The following is a 20652-nucleotide window of genomic DNA, read 5'->3' on the forward strand; positions in this document are numbered from 1 at the left end:
CTCAGTGTCCATGAGCACTTACTTTATTTTTTCTTACTGAGACACAAAATACTAAAAAGTAGTTTTGCTATATACAAGATGGGTTTTACTAAATACAGCAAAGAAAATTCCTCAGACTTGGCAATACCACTAGTATAAAAGCAAAATTAATATATCAGTGGCAACCAAAGTCATAACCAACACTCAACAGAGCATGCAGTAGAATTCCCACTGAATGAACAGTTTATGCTCAAGACTCTTAAACTACATTTTTGCAGAATTTTGTGATTTTGCATATAGGAGAAGCTAAGACAATCACTGTAATAGAAGCTGCTCTACACAGACCAGAGATGAAGAGTAAGAATTACATTGTGGAGTTGAATGACTGGCTCAGGAAGTATGGATGGGGAATTTATTTGAAGAACAGAGATGGACAGTACCCTAAGGAATTCCTCTCAGATCAGAAAACAGATAATGAGGGGTAGAAAGAGGACCGCAAAAGGAGAATTAAGAAAGAAAGGTTGCTGTTTTGTTACTGCAACAAAAAAATGGGATGGAAGACTTCTGGGATGGTATCCACTCTATTTTTTTTCTTTGATGGTGACAATGTTTAGCAGGAATCACAAGAGACAGTGAGAAGCAGATACTGATGGACTTCAAACATTCCTTGTATGTTTCTTCTATAAGCAAACTCAAGCTAATAAATTCTTCTTTCTTTTATCTTTCCCTTTCCTTTGTAGGTTATTTCTTACCCTACAAAAAAAAAAAAAACCAACAAAAAACAACCCAGAGCTTCTTTAATAAAAGCATTATACACAGACAAAGGAGTAAATTTTCCATAGTGGCTAATTATTGCAATATTTAGCAAATTCTGCAATCACAAATAACCATTAAAAAGACCATTCTGATGCACAGGCGTAAATCCCATTACACTAATGAGAACTTTGTGTGCAGAGAAGGAAGTCCAGAGTCTTTTGATTTTAAAATGAAATTCAGTAGTGGTGTAAGTTATCACCAAAAAGTTATGTCTCTATGCTTCCTATTTAATTTTAATTAAGTATCTGTGGAGCTGCTTCTCTGATAGCTATTGGTACACTGTAAATGCTTGCTTTTCTGTCCCTGTCTACATTACAACGGTCTCTGTCTGTGTTAGTCTATCTGTTGTCATACAAATGGAGTTCGTCATCCAGTATGCAAAGAGCCAATCTCACACAAAGCTGAGATATCACTTATCACATGTCTGCACAGAGATGGGTGCTAGGTGGCAAATCCACAAAGCTAGCTCACCTCTTAACACACGGTAAAACATTTTACACGCTTTGAACAATTGTTTACAATTAGGTTTAGTCACATTGAATTCTCATTGGTTCTTACGAGCCGGTTGACTACATGTCTAAATTTTTAAAATGCTATAATTTAGATGGAAATTTACTGAATTCATTCCTAACTATTCACAGTTTATTAAAGATGAAATCAGATCCATACCTTTCTGTCCAACACGTACATGTTCATTTTCAAAGAACTCTAGAAAATACAAAAATGGTAAAAAATAAGTGAAAAAAAAGATACTCCAGCAAGTAATGCATTTTATATTTTTATTACATACCATTACGTTCAGCTGATTTTTACTGCTAATGTCACTAAAAATTACCCTGCATCAGCATCAATATTCTTTTTCAAAAAATAAGAAGAAATAATACTACAGAATTTTTTCTTGCCTGAGTGACACAAATACCAAAGCAGCACTATACTACATGAACCTAGACTTTCAATTAGGTAAGTTTCCATTTAAAAAGGAAAATGACTTGATACTATAATGTTTTCCATTTATATATGGAAAGTCCATTTCAAAACCTGTTGCTACAGGAATAGATGCATACATGGAAAACCAACAGAAATTATGCACTATTTAAGCTGCTGTACATCAATATATGGATATTTTCTGTAATCTTTTCTTAAAGACAGTTATCTAAAAGATGTTTGTATATAAGCCTGTTAGCTTAAAATTTATTGAAATTTTCTGTGTTTTTGGAGACAGACAATTTGGTTCTTTACATGCTGAAGCGTTCAAACACACCGAAATTAATATCTTTTCACGTTAAGGTGACAATTTTAAATCTTCTCCAAATCTGTCTCTTCATATTTACAATGTTTTCTATTATTAGCTGTAAGTTGCTAAGAAAATCACTAGAATCATAGTTACAGAACAAATATTTATGATTAATTATGGAGAAAAAATACACAAATTGCTTGATAATTGCAAAGTATTCTACTCATTAGTGTTCTATTTAAATGACTGAAGCACAGTATTAGCTAACCAGGAGGCACTTGAGCTGAATCATCAATACCCAGCTGTCCTATATTTAAGCCTAGTTCACTGAAGTCTTCTTTCTGAAAAGAAACAAAACCATAAAACAGAATTAACAACATTTAATTCTCTAAATCACTAGATACTTCTTCTGACAGTCTTAAGGCAAATATTTTCTTTAACCAAACATAATTCTTTTAAATACACACATATGAAATAGAAGCTTCGGTTTTTAAAGGGAAGGAACTCACATCAATTCTTACTCTAGTTTTATTTATAGGCCCCAGTTTTCATGTCAGCTATGAGTTACACCTGGATGTAGTAAGGTGGTGAATGAAAGATCAGGTTAAGGCTTTCTAATTCCCAGCTCTTTTCCAATTCCAGATGCAAGTTTTCCTACTAACATAAAATTCTCAGGAGACTCATCAGTGAAGCATTAAAAGCTCTCCAATTATATTTTCCAATTATAATACTAGTACCCAAGCATTTCCTTTAATTTACAATTTGATAATAAAGGGATGTAAAATTACTTTGAGAAGAAAATCAGAAGCTAACTGATTGTCAGGTTACTGACCTTGTACAGCATCAAATAAAACTGCAGAATTGAGATAAACTACATAAAGTTTCTTGTACAGCAAAAAAAATAGTAAGTGTATAACATGTACAGAAGTATATTTTTGGCACAAATTAAACCTGTGTGGCACAAAATGAAAACCTTTCTACTGGCAGATAATTTACTGTTTATGTTTTATTTTTCATTAAAAATGTCTTTTCATAAATTTATGCAAAGCTTATGCTCTGTGTTTTTACTACATATTTAGACTGATTTTCACTTTTAAAAGGAAAACCCTACCATGACACTAATATTCTCCCTTCCGGTTTAGAATCTTACTCATGAGCGAAGTGGAATAGTTCTTACAGAAACCTCTTGAAAGAATAAATATACTTACCAGTTCTGGAATATCTTTAACTTTTAGAGGAACCTGAATTAGCCCCAGATGATTTCTGAAACTAGGCTGTTCTCCATTTTCATAATTTGGGTTTCGAAGATTCATCAGTACCTTAAAAATGGTAGCTCTGTCATTCTTCGCATATATTCAGAAATCCTCTTAACATCATCAGTGTTACAAACGGTACATTCAGCATAAAACAATTTCCTGCAACTATCATATATGTAGGCCCAAATTATCAAATTTTATCTCAGTATTTTCAGTATAAAAAAGTAGCCACATTTTTAAGGAAGCAACCATATTCTACTTTGAAAAGAAAGCTCAAATTATGAATAAAAACACAGAAATAATTTTAAATATATGGGCTTAAGTGCTGGCTACATAGTAATATCTTGACTAAAATTCACTTCCTCATCAAAGCTACTCGCCAAGAGTATATTTCTGATGGCTACAATATCCAGGATATTCATCGGCATTACTTATTTCTGAAAGAAATTTTATTCACATTCTTACTCTGGCAATCTTATGTAGCTTTCAAAGTGTCACATAATTTGCTACCAAAATTATTTCTTACTAAATAACAATACACCAAAATATCTTTTTTCATTTAAGAATAAAAATTAATTACAGAATTGAAAACCTAAACTAAGGATAAAATTAAAGTGACAAGGAATCATGTCAAGATAAGTAACTATGATCTAAAAAGGAATAAAACAGTCACTTGCATACTGTTATTCCATGGGCACAGATTTTGATATTATAATGTTGAGCTGGCAAGGATTCTTTTGAAGATGAGTTTCCAGCTCTTAAGAAATTCTTCCACAACATCCTAACTCTACAATTCTCAGTCTTGTAAGTAATCTAATACCATATAACCTCACTGCCAGACTTGTAAGATTAATATAAGAAACTGCAAACTCTGGGGAAAAAAAAACAGTACAAAAGAAAAAGAGTGACCACGATGGTCACTGGGTAAGGCTAAAATGAAGATGGATTTGTTTACAGATTCAAGATCAAATACACAACTTGGCTGTTAATCCAGTGGTGGAAAACAGAATAAATCAAGTTTTCAATATTTTCAGTAACTGAACAAGAGGAACTCTTTAGAAATGTAGTAAAATGGATAGAAAGTTTATTGCTGGATTCAGAAATGCACTCAAAATGCATAACCATGAAACAATTTACACTTAAATCAGAAATATTATAAACCTCCTCTACCGCTACAAAAGACATTCCAATAAACTTGCACCGAATCACTTAGAAATATTAGAACATTAATGCTAACTGATAATTCAGTATTAGACTTCTACATTTTATTCTGTAAATTTGGAGGCCATGTTAACTCTGTAATTCTACACTGTCATCATGCTCTAGATGATTTGTTTCCTGTATAACTCACAAGATATACAGATACTGATTTTTTAAAATATTATTTTCAATTGCATTTTAATCCAAAATCTCCTACTGTGTCACCATTAAGTTAACTGTCATCAACAATGTTGACTGCCCATTGTCCACATCTATTCTAGGCAGAGATGGTAAAGCAAGTTCTGTTTTACTAAGATGTTCTGTGCTTGAACCATGCAAAATGATGAGTCATACTGTCATTTCTGACTTAAAAGATTAAGCAGTCACCGTTCTTTTTATTGGTTTGATTACAGACAAAAGCATCCAAATTCCACACAGTTCTGTTTCACGTTTGATTTTTCACAGTCTTCATAGACGACCTACAATTTCAACTGCATACAGGTCTACTATCTACCACCAGTCTATCAGCTTCACATATTGCAAGTTATCAGCCTAATGTATTTGAAATGCAAAGTTATTTACTAGATCAGTTGGAAAATTGCTCTGCAAGGAAAAAAGTTAGCTCCAAACTGTTATTTAAAGGAGAAGTTTATCACAAGTACAATTTAAAACTGCAGTTAAAAAGAAAGAGACAATAGCATTTTGTCTATTGTCCAAAACATGGACTCAAAAAAATGCTGGATTTCACTTGCTATAAAGGACAAATTGTTTGAAATACACTTAATTATTTTTCCCAATTCACATAAGAGACTATAATGGATACAAGTCAATGGCTGAGTGATTGTCTCATAAATGCTTACCTCAAGAAAATCTTTAGGTGCATAAACAGGCCGGAAGAGACTTAAATCTGAAATAAGATTTCAGTGATTCTATCTTAAAACCAAGAGGTGAAAAAACAAAGCATTTTTCCCATACCTGTTACACAATCTAGCAATTTCAACAGCATATTAGAGCAAAGATTAAAATAATATTATCACAGATATCATGGCTACAACCACCACATATTCTCCAAGATTATGCTACTGTTAGTGCCTCAGTTTTGTAAATCCCAAGTAAGTGAACAGTAGTCACAGGAAGCTCTACTTATACCACATAAATCTTTTGATTGAACCATTCTTAGACATGGGAGAGATATGATATTCAAAAGAGGGGCTTTTTTTAACTGCATAGGTTGCTGAATTAAATGTACTGCTGTCAAATAAAAAATAGGTACAACAATCCATGAAAAGTATTTGCCATCACAGAGGTGGTACTACGATACCTTTGCAAAGTCATTTCTTTTAAGGAACTTGGACATGAACTAACAAGGCAGTTAGCCTTGCTGTCCCAAAGGATGATTATTTTGTGCAAATGTATTTTTATCTTTTGTTGCTAGTATGTCTAAGCTTAAGTATCCATAGTTCTGAACATTTTCTTCCTATTAGCCTGAGCTTACACTAAGAGGAGCTGTGCCCTAGTGGTATAAATCTCTGAAGCACTGGAATGAGGATTATTATACCATAACCTCTCAGTGATGATTCAAAGTTAGTACAATAACTTGAAACAAAATAACAATGACATTAATATTTATTTATGCATAATGACACATTACTAATGAGAAAAAAAGATTTAAATCCGTTTAGGTTGAAGTGATTACATTAATCTTTGATGGATAAATAAAATGTACATGCTATTTTTCTATGCACATAAATTAGTTGACCTTACCTGGCTCATCAGTTCCCATTTCATTCCATTTATTAAGCAGTTCTTTCTGTTCAGTTAAAGGCCTCTGGAAGGCATAAGAAGGTAACTCTTCTTTTTTTAACAAAATGAGTAAAAACATGCCTATTTCAAATACATAACTCAATGTAACACTTTAAAAAATAGATTGCACTAGAAAAACAAATATTTTTTTTTTTATACAAATTAGCCCCAGGCTGAAGGTATATTCTACTGTAGAAAGTCCAAGTTCCAGTTCAAGGAAAAAGGGAGCCCATTACATAGTTTCATGTGCTTACTAAGGAGTTTTAGGCTATTTAGTAGTCAGTTTCATATTACTGAAGACTTTCTGCTCCTTCCACAGAGCTGCTGGACTTTGTCATCAAATTTCTGTCCCTGGCATAGTCATGAAAAGCAAACACAGCTACATCCTTTATCTCAGATGATGAACTACAGAGGTTCTGCTACCTGTCATAGATACACAACAGGAGAAAGATAACGAACAAAACATTCTAATATTCTACCCCAATTCCATGATTCTTAATATTAAAGCCTCTAAATTAATAAAAAACAAAACAGAGCAGATTGAATGACAGTCAAAATTAGCAATGTACCAGCACCTATCTCTGAGTACCAATTTAAATATAGCTTTCTCCAGCACACAAAGTATGTCTGCGCTGTGTACAGGCTATGCCCCTAGAAGTTATACAGCTGAGTATGTACGTAAAAATGCTCTATTAAGAGCAATGAACATAGCAATTATCTTTCCAACATGCTGCTCCCTCAAAAGGATAATTACTGCAACAGTAAAGAGGAAGATCTACCTACAGACTTCATCGTCTCCTAAGTTGAGTTGGTGCGTACATTGCCACTGTCCCTGAAAACTACTCTGTATTAAAATTATTTGGATACCAGCCTTGCAGTTCTTGATAACCATGTGTAAAAAGAACATTACAAGTGCACAAGATGAGGCTTAATTTCCAAAAAATGTCAGTTTGGCAACAGAAAGTTGGTAATACATTACCTTCTGCGCTAGTGGGATACTGAGTTCTGTGCACATGCTGTTCAGACTTTTTAGAATTCGCTTCTCCCAGCTTCCCTAAAACACACACAAAAAATTAAATTTTATGGACTTTCTTTTTCTTCTAATAGCATTTATCATGTAATAACAAACAGCTTTTTAAAGTCATATATAAGAAAGGATAGCAAGAGTCACTGACCGACATCTGCAAAACTGTTAAGGGAACATCTGCAAACTTATTTAAATGGAAACAATAAAACAAAAAAATGTCACTTTTTACATCACAATAAAAAAACAGAAAAATGAGTTCTCACATTTCAGATCTCCAAAAAGCATGTATTTCACAATTACTGATTTTTGACATATGCCTAATGATCAAGCTTCCTTATATATCAACATTTAACATTTTTCAGACAATTACAAGCAGGGCAATCAACTGTGTACAGAGAATGCCTTCTCCACTTTGTGACCTGAAGAAAGTGCAAGTCTTTCTGCACAAAAGGTATCTTAGGTGCTCTCAGAAGTTTAAAAATTTAGCAATTTGGTATTCTTCAATGCTCCAAAAAATAGTTCTTCTAAAATAATGCTCATGAAATAGTTGTCTAATCAAAGAGAAAATGAGAAGTAGGCAATACCTCAGAAGCAAGTGGACAGCTTAAAGAGCAATCAGATTCTTCCAACTATTGCATTAGACTTCAAACTCACCATATGGTCCCTAATCCATGGATAATTCCTCTGAAGTTAATGCCAACCGGTATTTACTTCCTTGTCTATTGGCTTAGGATTTTGCTTCTGTGATTACAGCAGCACTGGTGGGTCTTATTTTTAATTTAGTTTTCTGTGGATGATGAGTCAGGCCTCAATCAAATGAATGGAAAGACTCCTCTTAATGTCATTTAGCTCTATTTATTAATTGCAAATTTTACAACAGTTAGTTACTGTCTAACCACATGTTCAAACTTAAAGTTCTGCCTAAAAGGGGCTGCAGTTTATTAGACAGGATGTAAATGAAGGGAAGAGCAGATGTTCAAATGTTCTGTCAAAAGAAAAATTATCTTGTCTATAATTGTTTCGGTTTAGCTTCCATTTAAAAGATCCTCTCATGAATTCTTCCATCAAACAAAATAGCTATCTTTCAACAGAAATTCCTTCTCACAATCAAGCAATCCCTTCACCTTCTCTTGTATAAACAAAACAGATCTGAGTTTAGACTGTAAGGAATGTTTTCCAAATTACAGTATTTTTTATAATATTCTGTATAGTAACATTTGTCTTTGTTGAACTTCATATGGTTCTTGTTAGACCGCTCTTCTAGTCTATTCAGGTGGCTGCAGGGTGGCTCTCCCCTCCAAAGCGTCCACGTCCCCAGTCAGTTTGGTATGATCTGCAAACTTCATCAGGGTACACTCGACCCCATCAAAATTAAGTGGGGGGAGCATGAATATGCTCCAAGATATAAAAGCTACAAAAGAAGCACAGAGGAGGCAGGTGGCAGCTTTCTAAGACCAAGAACCAGCTTGTTCTAATGAGCAATGGAGGTCAATACTCGGTATGACTGACAACTGCCAGACCAGACATTAACCCACATTGCATTGGGGATGCAACATGTCAGTAATAAATCACTTCTGGATACTCATAAAACTGTGTCATAATTCAGCCTTCAAGACTCTGCCCAGTAAAAGATGTTCAAATAAAAGCAAGCAAGTCAAAACAAAAATAAGGGTTACACAGCCTCTGCAAGCAAGACGCCCTTCCCCTCTTCCCAGGACAGTGCAGTTACCTGCAGTGAGCAGAAACAGAATGCAGTTTCCTCAACTGAAATAAAAGCCAGAGGCAGAGTTCACAAAGCCATTTCATTGATGGGAACAATACATTTTCCAAGACAATTCCTCTAATTTCATGAAGAAATTTAACACTAAGAAAACATGCTGCTGGGATTGCTGTGGTTACAATGATAACTTTCAGTAAAATAGTTGAAACTGAGGAAGACAGTACTGCTATTTGCGAAAAACTTCAAACATGTCTATTACAAATCAGATTTATCTTATCCTGTAGCAACGTCATTTATAAACCTTCACTGCAAGTAAATGAACCTGAGCGGACAAGAAATAAACTAAACAAAAATACGTCACAACTGCATATACTACCCAGGATTAGTTACAGGTTTTTTCAGAATAATGAATCCTAAAATTATTTCTTCTAGAAGATTAGGCAGAAATGTGATTCTTTCAGAGTGTACCCAGTCAGACCTACTCTGTGGGTAGAATTCAAGGTGCCTGGACACAGATTTCATTTGGTACATTTCCCCTAATCAACATCTGTAAATTTTAAAAAGAAGAGAAATACAGAAACTACGTTGGTACTGCTGTCATTCTAATGCTCAGAAACTTTTAATTTGGCCTCTGATAAGAGGCATAACTTAATTTAGGACACAAGAAACCAAATCAATACGTGATCTAAAAGAGACCTGAATATCCCTTAATCCAACTTCTATAACAAGAAACAGAAATTCTTTCAGGAATAATGAAAATGTTATCAAATTTATTTTGACTTTAATAATTTCCAAAGAAAACATTATTCTGTATCAACTATTCAAGCACTCTATTTTCTCAAAGAGATTTAGAAACTGGGAAAGGTAAATTGACTGTTGAAGGATCTTCAGCAGTCACAGCATTAGTATACGTTGTATTGTCATTTCAATACTTTCAGAGTCTATTCACTAGTCTGTTTCAAGAAAGAAAACTGGTAATTTACCTGTTTTTTTGTCCTTTAGGGATTATTTACCTCTTCTAGGAGAAACTACAATACAGATAGGAACATCTGTATTACACTTTAGAAAGTTCCTAGTACCCATGCTCCTATTGAAACTGTAAAGTTACTCATATTTGAAATAGGACTTGGGGAGTGCTCTAGCTCGTCACTATCAACATACAGTCAGAATGCTTTTTAGATTGTGTGTCTCTATAGCATATACAACATGGGGAATCTGGTCTTAGCTGGGCAAAACACCTACCAAAATATCAATAGCAAATACAACAATATACTTCAAGGTAATTTTCCAATCAAGTCTGTTGTTTATGTATGGACTTTCTTCAAAATGCAAGATCTGAAAACAAGCAAAGAGGAACATACAAAAATGTAATTACTGGGAGGTAAAGATTTGCTTTAGCAAAGCTCCACTTCAGTAAGATCTTCACAGACTTGGCTAGAAGCATGGAGGTAAAAAAAATCTAACAAAGCAAGGCACATACAGGTTAAAATACAGACAATTATGGTCTTCTGCCTTCCTGGAAGTCTGAAGTGCAGCCCACCAGGGACATATTTATCTTTTTGGGTCCCTATATTTTTAGATAACCAGCTGATGCTACTCAAGTAGAACACACTGAATTCCTGTTAAGATTTCCTGTAGTAATATATAAAATTTCTAATTTTTGTGAATGTACTCCACCACTCTACTTTTAAGAGCTGCCCTACCTTCAGGAAGGTATACTGGATCACAGAAGATTACCCAGAGTTATGTTTCTGACTGCACAGATTTCAGATAAACCTATCAATTTTTTCATTGGTGACAGATTTAAAAGTAATGGAACAAAACTTTAAAGACAATCAAGCAAAAATAAGTATTATTAACTCAAACAACATGGGTTCTCTAGAGCCAGTAGAGTATCTCAGATTCCTTTGAAGATAGCTAGTTAACTTAATGTTGCCTTGCTCTGGAAAGCAACACCTTTCCCACTCTTATTGTGCTGGAGCCAAGCAGACCTAATCCAACAAAGAATTGGCTGCTCCCTTCCTGTTTTCTTACTCTTTATACTTTGTAACTGGATGATGGGATATCTTTTCTTATCTACCTATCTCCTCCTCAAGTTTACTTTTTTAACATTTCTCTCAAAATCCTGAAACAAGCTCCCAGCTTACAGCTAAAAAAGGAAAAAGAACTTGTATGGATTAAAACATAGCAGTGCAAATTCACGGTAGTCCTATAACATACTATTAATTATAAGAGTTGATATTTATAGTGTTTGGTTTGTTGTGAACGTTGTAAAATCTACATAGGACAATTAAAAGACAGCCTCATGGGAGGTATCAGATTGTGGAAACATTTTTTAATATTTCTTTGGTCTCAGCTTGTTATGCTTCTCTTTAGCTCTTTTTGCTCTTATTTTTATGTTGTTCACTTCATTTCTTCATTGCTGCTCGCAGCAGAGTTGTTCTAAAACTAGCAAAGCCTTTCCAAGTGAACTCTGGGAGCAAAACAAACAGTTGAAGAGGTCTGCAATCATTTCCCCTCACCTACATGCAGATATGAAAATAGTCAATACGGCAGTTCAATGGATTCAGGAATGTTTCAACTCAGATCAGCCTCTGCTGGGCAGGTAAAGCAATTAGCCAAGTTCAAATTTTTAATCGTAGAATCTAGTGCTAATACTTTGCCTGCATGAAAAGGTGTAAGTTTTAAGCAATAATTCTGCTGTTTAACAAGGCGGGAAGGGGTGAGCTACCTCCCCAAAACTATAACCAGACCAAATACCTCAGAAAACACCAGAGATGTGAAATAACCTGATGTTTTAAACAAAGGTTCTAAATATTGTATCTGACATTTTTAAGGAAACAAAAACCAAGACCTAGTATTACTCTGCCTAGGAAAGACCTAAACAACAGTGATCAACCTCAGCTGAAACACAGGACCAGCTCTCTAGCACACACTATTAGAAAATACATATTTTGTTACATTAATATTCAAAGGTGTGAAAATATTAATGCCAGTATTTTTTCTACACTGGACAATACCACAACTACATGAATGGTTTACAACATTACTACTTGTTGCCATTAATGCTCAATCCTTTCCTAGAAAGCTATTTTTCCTTTTGAGGTAGTGAAAAGAATAGAGTATAATAACTTCAGTCTGCCCCCTAAAAATGAGAAAACAGAACCAATTTAAAGAGAAAAAGGGTTAATTATGAAGATCTCAATATCTAGGAAAATACCAATATAGTTTCAATTACTAATTCAAAGTAATTCCAGTAACTGCTATCAAAGAAAGACAGTTTTCAGAGAGCATTACCCTTCTTTCCAGAACTCTGAAGTAGAGCAAAATTAATTAAGATAGAAAAGGATAAATAAAATGTCAACAAGCTCATAACAATGGAAACAGTATCTTAAACAGTGGCTGTGCATAATAAAAATAGAACATGACTTACATGGAAAACATTTTTCTACCAGGACAAATTTTATTGATAGAATCAAATTATTCTTTTCCAACTGTTGTCGTGCTAAAAGACAAATAAAATGAAAACATCTACCCACAAATAAAACAAAAATAGTCCTCCACCTTCAAAATGTAAATTAGATTTCCAATACCTAATAAAAGTAAATTGGTAAGTTTCCACTTTTATTTCTCTCCCCAAAGGTATTAGCAAGCTGTACATTTGCATTTTAGCCATTTCCAAATATTTGAAAAAAAAACCCCAAAATCATCAAAACACTTGACTTTGTAAGCTTTTAACATTGTTTATTGCTCTTTACTCAAAAAGAATAACAAAACCTCGTTGTGATTCAACTGATCTGATTATGATTGTTTTCTTATGGACCTATTACACCTACAGCAATAAATGTGTGTTTATATTGAAAAACCAAACAATCACATGTATCTCAGTAGTTTTAGAAAGTATAATGTTAATTCCCTAACTGTGTATTCATTACTGTTCCACAACTATCACCATTTATCGGTACTTCTCTGTGAAAAGGATACATATGCCTTTATTGAAGAGCTGTATTTCAAGAAAGGATTTAAGAGGATCTACTGGTTTTGGCTGGGATAAAGTTTATTTTCTTCATAGTGGCTTGCATAGTGCTGTGTTTTGGATTTGTAACCAAAATAGTGTTGATAACACACCAGTGTTTTAGCTGTTGCTGAGAAGTCATACATAGCTTTGAGGCCTTTTCTGTTTCTTATGCTTCTGCACCAGCAAGTAGGCTGGGGGTGGACAAGAAGTTGGTCAGCTAGGACTGAACAAAGGAACCATGTGACATCATGCTTTAAATAAAAAAGCTGAGAGAAAGAAGGAGAAAGGAGGGACATTCAGAGTTACAGTGTTTGTTTGCACAAGTAACTGTTACGTGTGATGGAGCCCTGCTTTTCTGGAGATGGCTAAACATCTGCCTGCTGATGGGAAGTAGTGAATGAATTCCTAATTTGCTTTGCTAGCATGCGTGGCTTTTGCTTTACCTATTAAACTGTCTTTATCACAAGTTTTCTCACTTTTGCCCTTCTGATTCTCTCCCTTATTCTGCTTGGGGGAGAGTGAGCAAGTGGCTGAGCTACCTACCAGGGCTAACCCACCCCAGAGGATATGGATGCCTAATACTCTTAGAAATCGGGGTATGAAATTTTGAAACTAGTAAAGATAGGATTTCTCCTAGTCATTCCTAAACTATTAGAAAAACAGTCCTTTCCACACAGAGCTAAAAATAACAGTTACCTTAAGTACTGCATACACTTCTATAAAATAATAACCAATGAAACTGGTTTAGACAAACATAGATATACCTCTGTGGTTTTCACATTAGTAAACTGATAAGAATGATTATTTTCAGGCAGTAAATTGTGGCATTACATTTCACACCACAGAACAAAAATTGTTTAATACAATCTTTGTCCCCAAACGCTAAAGACTGAAACCCAGGATAGCAGGATAAGACTTACAGGAATAAACAACAATATGATTGAAAAAATAACACAATTTGTTGAATACCTTGTAAAAGAATACTGCAATATATTTCTAGGCATGGCTGAGTTAAATACAATTTTATCCTTACCTCAGATGTTTTGGTTAGATCATATTCTTGAAGCATTTTTTTTTACATTTTTACGTAAAAAACTTTTTTATTTATTTCAAATGGCTTTTATTGGTGAGAAAATAAAACCAACGAAGCAAAAATATTTTTTCCTGACATGAAAAATCCTCATTTAATCTTTCATAGTCCAGTTTTTCTTATTCTCCTTCAATATGCCTTAAGATCCTGAGCACTTTTCACCTTCCTTTCACATTTTTAAGTATCAAATATGTCACCTTTCTGAAGATCTCGCTATCTCTGCAGCCTGTTGTCTTTCATTGCAAAACTGCTTGTGTCCCTTCAAAACTATTTTTGTAACCCTAGGTGAAATGACCTATAGCTACACTTTTTCTTCTTCCCAAGAAAATCAAATTCTCCTCCTTGACATACTTCATATTGTCTCTAATCTAAATATTCACCTACCTGTCACTTTCATGATTGGAGAATTACTTGAGTATTTTTTGTATGTATGTAAAATGTCACATACACAACATTACTATTAACTTCAATGCAATTACAAATTTGTGTTTTTCCTAATGTATAAACCCTAGAAATTGTACAATAACATTATACAGAATAAATCTCAAATAGTGTAATGAAAAATCTGATATGAACGGTAAAATTGGTAACAACCAACCTGTGCTTTCCTCATATAAGCTAATGGTTCTTTCATATGCTCAGGCGGTGCTGCAGGATGACAGGGCGAAGGAAACCTTAAAAAGAATAGTATATTTTAAATGTTCAGATTTTTATTTTGCTTGATTAATTCTGTATTTGTAAAACTAAACATAACTCCTTTCAGCAGAGCACTAGTAAAACCACTGCATATGTTCATGAAAACTAAAAATAAAAAATGTTATTAGAAGTATTTCTTCCTCATCCTTTCCTATGGATGCAAACAATATAAAGATATGTGAGTATTAACATTTCAACATGAGTTCTTCTTATATACAAATAATGCTTACTCATAATTTCACATGTTTGTAAAGTCAAATAATTCTATGAACAAATCAGGTATTTTAATAGTGTATCCTCTTCACATTATGTCACCTTTATGACTCCCTGGAACTTTTACTATCCAGGACATTATTTTTTTCAAGAGATTATATATTTCTTGGAGGATTTCCTTTTAAAAAACAATAGAGAACATGTACATATCCAAAGCAATTAGAACTTTGTGGTGTTGACCTAAGCAAAATTGAATATGCACTCATAAACTGAATTATGCCAAAATATAAAAGCTGGAACAAAAATTTAAAAAAACCAAACCAAAACACTAAATTATCTTCCCGTAGTAGTGCAGATTATTTCTAAACAAGTTATTGCCAAACATCTCATCCAGCTTATTGTTAATTGCTTCAAATGTCTTTCAGGAAACAAAATTTACGCAAAGTTTCTCTCACAGTTTGCCTGTTTCATTTGTTGAAACGTGTTCAATCAGTTCCTATCAGATGATTTTGGGAAATCCTCCCCAAATTTCTTCCCATTTGTAACTAGTAAAGTCATTCTTGTACTTGCTGCTAATTTGTTCTGGACAACTCTGTGCTCATATGTAAAATGGAATCAATAATAACGAATTTCAGCAAAGCTGTTTCTTGGCTTCTCTACAATGTTCATGACATCATGGTACTCTCTAGTTAATTTCAATCTTCCAGGACTATTTTCATTATTTTGCAGCTTTTTTCTGTGAACTCAAAGAAACTGTAAGTATTAGTCCAAAAGACAGGTAAATACTTTTCCCTTGAAAGATACAATGAAGACAACTCCTTACTAACAGACACATTTACAAGTATTTTGTTGAATCAAGTCCCTTGTAGTACTATGACACACTGTTCAAAACCGGTGACTCTAATAAGCTTGTTCAAATTAGCACAAATAGATTTGCATAAACATTTATTATATAGTTACTTTTACAACTATATAGGTTACAAAATCCCCTTTTCCACCTTGCCAGAACATAAAGGCAACTTACGCTTCCCAGAATTTTGCTGAACAATAATAAAAAGGGTATTTTACAAATTTTAGTGTGTTTATAACCATATCCCAAGCATGATGACCACTGATCTGGTAGGTCTAGAGATCTAATATCTTAAATTTTTTTTAATAATTAATATAATAAAATATCTGTTATGCTGTCATAAACAGCTGAAACTAAAATTCATTTGCAGCAACCACCTCAGCTACACAAGGATTTTATTATGACTGTCAGTACCTTTGGAAGTAAAATAACAAAGAAATTACTGAAGTAAAAAAATATGTTGATATTTCTTTTACTCGTTCCTTAAAACATACTTGAGTCCAATATATTCACTAGGGTGAAAGAGAAATAATAGCACTTTAAAAACAGAAATTAAGCAGGTACCCTTGGTTTGACAGATTTTGCAGATAATAATAACACATTATACACCTATATATACAAATGAATTAAAAGTAAATAATGTAAGCAGAACTTATTAAATAAAAATACTAAATTAACTCACACATTGAGTTCACTATAAACAGCATTCTGAAGCTTCTTTTCCCAACCTGTTAAAAAAAAAAAAAAAAAAAAGATATCCAGAAGACAACTTTAGGAATTCATACTAATGGAAAATGTTGCTTCGCAGTCACTAGAATTTTCTGTCCTGTCTCAATTCATGTCTACCTACCAGACAGACAAGAGACGAAGAAACTTCAATCTAATTAAGACAGGAAAACCACAAGTTGAGACCTGTATAAAGGTTGAATATCCTCTATTTCCATCTACTGTTCAAATAATTACAACACAGTTTTGGTTAAATAATTATATGGTAGTTTTCAAAGCCTTCATATTATTAAAACAACTATAAATATTAGTAGACACAGTGTTCCCAATTATTATAAATCTTGTATCGCTTACCATCAAATCTTCATATTATTGTTACATAGCCCAAAACCTCCAATGAAACTTGGAAATTTAACTAAGGCTAAAATTTTCAAGAATGCCTTCATGAATGCTAATTTCTGTTTTCAGGAGTGAACTCTTGTATTATTCAGAACTTTCAAAAAAATTACCAGTATCTTACAAAATTATAAAATCACTTCTTCGCATAGTATGTTTTTCAAAATACTGCTTGAATCCATGAAGTTCTTCACTTTTAATTTTCTCTATCTTGTTTAATAATCTGGAATGACTGAATGTCTGCTTCTGGCTACTGTCAGCAACAAGATACCAAGCTGCACAAAGTACTGTTTTCATCCTGCACCTCACATATGTTCTTATGTAGAGCTATACTATTCACAAATGTATCAATGAAGTATTACAAACCTGATGTCTTCAGAAAGTTCTTAATATCTTCTTTCAGTGATTCCAGTTTAATTTCTGGTTTATGTAGGCTAACCTAATATGAGAAATAAATAAATGAATAAATAAATCATCATCAAGCAAGCACTAAAAAGAAAGTAAACTGTGTATTTTAAGTTATGAAATAAGAAACATAATACATGCTTAAGGTTGCATACAAACTTCTATGTTTCCTTCTAACTTGACAACAGTAACTGCAGCCAAAAAAAATAAAATTCACCAACATTTTCCTCACTCTATGTCTTTGCTTTTACATCAGTGCTAAAAGCTGTATGTGGGGAAGGAAAGAGAGGAAGGAGAGGAAGTATGCAGTGACATATGTGCTTAATATTCTGAGTAGGTACACCAAATACTTAGTACAAATGCTAGATTCTACACATTATGACCAATCCTTTAAGGTACACAAGTAAATAACTAGCAGCCACTCACTGTATTCTACATGAAAGAATCAATCTGAAAATGTTCCATAACTTCTCACTTAACCTCTCACAGTTCACCTCTCTCAGATAAGGAATGTCATATTCGAACTTCAAATAAAAACTGTGGACCAAACAGCCCCCACCGCAGCTGTGACCACCGGTATATACAGCCTCTTGTAATGAAATGCACTCAACACAGACAATAAGGCACCAACCAGCTTTACAACTGTACCATGACACTACCACACAGATGTTCAGCAACAGCAGGAGCAGCTGCTATAGCATCTCCTTCTTCTATAGCTAGACAAGAAAACAAAGAGACCACAAAGGCTGAAGAGGACAACAATCAGAAACTCAGGAGTTTCTGTGAAGTGACTTCTAATATGTATTTTCCTAAACATGGAGTGTGGCAACAGCGGATTAACACCAGAAGATAAAGCTAGAGGTTTAGAAAAGAGTATCAACCCTGGCTGCTAACCCGAAAATAATAGTGAGATTCTGTGTGCAAGTCAGGCCACTGCCATGACAGCTCAAGGCATATGTTAGAAGCATATGGCCCCATCATCTACCTAGAAATGTGAGATATCTCATACAAGCTACTCAGCAATATGCTGTAGGCCTATCAGCTGCTGCTTCATTTGCAGTAAGTTATGCTGCTATTAAAAATAAACTTTAACCAGCTTGTTCAGTTTGCCAGCCCTACCAGCACAGCATGCTTTAGCTCTATTACACAAAACCAACAAACTCCACAATCTTATCATTTGCCTCACAGTTTATATATGGAAAAGGGTACTTGCTGTGCTGCACAGCTTGCCAGAGAAGTTGGTCTAGATGAATTCACAATGCAGAATTTTAAAGGAAATCTTTCTTTTTCCCTAGTTGAAAAGAGGAATGTCTAACAATGCAGAGACTGATAGCATCAGCATTTCTGCTCTTCTTTCAAGTCACCTTGCCATTACAGGTAAGGAAGGCTTTATATTTGGTTTATCAACTGCAATAGTGAAGAGACTGTAAGCATGCTTTCATGAGAAAGAAAGGTGATCATAAGCACAAGCCATAGGTGTGGTGAGTTGCGTAACTCATGTCAAATGACAAACATATTCCGTTCAGCACAATGGTAAAAGCTAGAGAAGGATCATTGCTAAAGGCTGGGAAAAAAAAGAAAGGTTTTCATGAGAGTTCTGGGGCAGCTCACAAAATACCCTTTTAAGCAAAAGCCTCAAGGAGTATTTGATGAAGGATTCCTTCTGAACCTACTTTGATGGAAAGTCCTGCGTCTGTTTTGGACTGACGTATGTCAGGCTGAGTTTAATTTTTTTCTGTTGCAAGGCAGTGGTATTGTACCTCTCCTGTATGAATTTTAAATAAAGTAACACCCATCAAACTGGGCAGATTGTGCCTTACTGTTCCCCAGAAGTTTTTGCACATACTTCCATAAATGTTCAGCTTTGTCTTCTGCATTAAATATGGCCAATTTTAATACCAAGGTCCATGGGGGTTTTACCTGTGGAGCCTGGTACACATGCTTCAAAATCCTTTTTAGATATGCAAAAAACCCCTCACAAATACAACGCATTGACAGATGTTGTGATACATCAACAACAACAAAAGCTTTACGATCTACTAAAAAGTGGGTTCATTGTCTTGACACTGTAAACGGTGCAAGAAGTAACAGAAGTGCAATCAGGAGAACTGATTTTTAATCCCCTGCTGTTCACACACCTGTAAAATTTGTGAGCTCTTGGCTCATTGAGGAAGCTCTGACACTCATATTGATCACCTTTTTTTTTTTGTGGATTCCAGGAAACTCTGGAAATTGATATAGCGTATTGCACTAGAGGGGAGAAAAGAGTTCAGTCCACACAGACTACTTCCCATTTTCCCTGTCAGACCAAAAGATACAACAGAGGACTTTCTCATAAATTGCTGGTCCCAACAGAGCCTGTTCCCCACCTGCGGAACAAAAAACCCCAGTAACTCTATTGTACGCAGCGGGGTGGCAGTCAAAAAGGAAGCAGGACAGCACTTTCGGGAAAACTTTCTCCAAGGATTACATTACTGCATCAATGTCCACCAGTTAACTTCAGCCCTTCATGCCCATTTATTCAGTCACGTTCTATCTCACTATTCCTAGCTCTGCAGCAGCTGCAGTAAATATTCCTATGCTAATCTTTAATTTACCATAACTTCTATTTTTAGCCTCTTTCCCATGTCCTTTTCTTTCTCTTGACTGCAAAATGCTCTACTGAGAGAAATTTTCACATAAGAAACATGAGAATTCCCCTCCAGATTATTGGGGCAATTCTTGTGTCCCCACTCTTCCCGTTTCAGGATGCAATTGCCAAAGCCTCCTCCCATTTCTACTTTTTCCTTTTGTTTACTTCTGGATTATGATTGATACATTCCTACAGTTTTAAGCAGAGCTACAGAGCCACAGAAACTGTCAGTTATGGACTCATTGCATACTGGATTGCTGATCAGTTTTCATATCAGAAATGAGATACCTGCAAGGTGAGGATCTGGCAGATTGTCCAGCTAGTGGCTGCAGACAGTTCCAACATAGAAGAAGAAAATACCCTAGCTCTGAATAACATAACCAAAGAAGAAAATATTTACTTCAGTAGTATCGAAATCCCTTCTGAACTGTTTTGCTGTAATTTAACAGAATGGTACCTCGTTGGAATGTATATGGGTGCATACAGGAACAAAATTGAGGAGTCAAAGAGACTTAGCAGAGCTGATGTTCCAAAATTACTAGACCAGGTCTCCCACATACTTTGATTTTCCTTTGGACTAATTGATCTAAC

At 34.5% G+C, this 20652-nt stretch overlaps 1 protein-coding gene across 1 annotated transcript in view; it reads right to left on the minus strand.

The window, feature by feature from the left end:
• The window catches only part of TBC1D19 (TBC1 domain family member 19), a 53454-nt gene that overhangs the window by 25747 nt on the left and 7055 nt on the right, over window positions 1-20652 (minus strand). Inside the window, exons 2-10 of the mRNA XM_005243217.3 lie at window positions 17391-17463; window positions 16585-16630; window positions 14742-14817; window positions 7268-7342; window positions 6250-6313; window positions 5346-5392; window positions 3238-3348; window positions 2298-2370; window positions 1465-1503 (exon numbers count right to left, since the gene is read on the minus strand). Coding sequence (XP_005243274.2) covers window positions 1465-1503; window positions 2298-2370; window positions 3238-3348; window positions 5346-5392; window positions 6250-6313; window positions 7268-7342; window positions 14742-14817; window positions 16585-16630; window positions 17391-17463 — 604 coding nt within the window. The remainder of the gene's footprint in view (window positions 1-1464; window positions 1504-2297; window positions 2371-3237; window positions 3349-5345; window positions 5393-6249; window positions 6314-7267; window positions 7343-14741; window positions 14818-16584; window positions 16631-17390; window positions 17464-20652) is intronic.

This window comes from Falco peregrinus, chromosome 2, assembly GCF_023634155.1.
Source record: "Falco peregrinus isolate bFalPer1 chromosome 2, bFalPer1.pri, whole genome shotgun sequence".
NCBI lineage: Eukaryota > Metazoa > Chordata > Aves > Falconiformes > Falconidae > Falco > Falco peregrinus.